The sequence below is a fragment of the Octopus bimaculoides genome, chromosome 2 (genome assembly GCF_001194135.2).
Source record: "Octopus bimaculoides isolate UCB-OBI-ISO-001 chromosome 2, ASM119413v2, whole genome shotgun sequence".
In the NCBI taxonomy this organism is placed as follows: domain Eukaryota; kingdom Metazoa; phylum Mollusca; class Cephalopoda; order Octopoda; family Octopodidae; genus Octopus; species Octopus bimaculoides.
Genome location: NC_068982.1, coordinates 70,662,464 through 70,662,865, shown reverse-complemented (window position 1 = coordinate 70,662,865; position 402 = coordinate 70,662,464). Strand labels below are relative to the sequence as shown.

Below are 402 nucleotides of genomic sequence, written 5' to 3'. Positions count from 1 at the left end.
CAAATATGATGATGTCACAGAGAAAGGGGGGGAGCAAATAACAACAACAACAGCCAAACACTCGAAAGAATGACAATAATATGGATGGTAAAGTTAAATGAAATTATTAACCAAATGTTTTGTATTACCTTTTTGGAATGTCTAAATCCGTTTCATTGTCTTCTAATATAAATTCTCGTTTCCTTTTGACACCAGACTCAAATAATCTGTGGCCAAGATAAGAGGAAACATTGCCCATAGTTCAAATGTAAACAGGATAACTCGAAAGCGTCGGGTTGTTATGCCAAGGGAGATAATTATTGTCCGTAATTAGCTCTCCCACCAAGTGAGCAACAAACATAACTAAGAGAAGATAACCGCAACTATGACGTTAATTAATGTTATATATATATATATATATAT

The 402-nt window shown here is 33.8% G+C and overlaps 1 protein-coding gene across 1 annotated transcript in view; it reads right to left on the bottom strand.

Annotated features, from left to right (window-relative positions):
• LOC106883468 (germ cell-less protein-like 1) overlaps positions 1–302 on the bottom strand; it is a 49,802-nt gene extending 49,500 nt beyond the window's left edge. Inside the window, exon 1 of the mRNA XM_052978260.1 lies at positions 129–302. Within this exon, the coding sequence (XP_052834220.1) occupies positions 129–238 (110 nt within the window). The 5' untranslated portion in view covers positions 239–302. The remainder of the gene's footprint in view (positions 1–128) is intronic.
• Between the last annotated feature and the right edge of the window lie 100 nt (positions 303–402).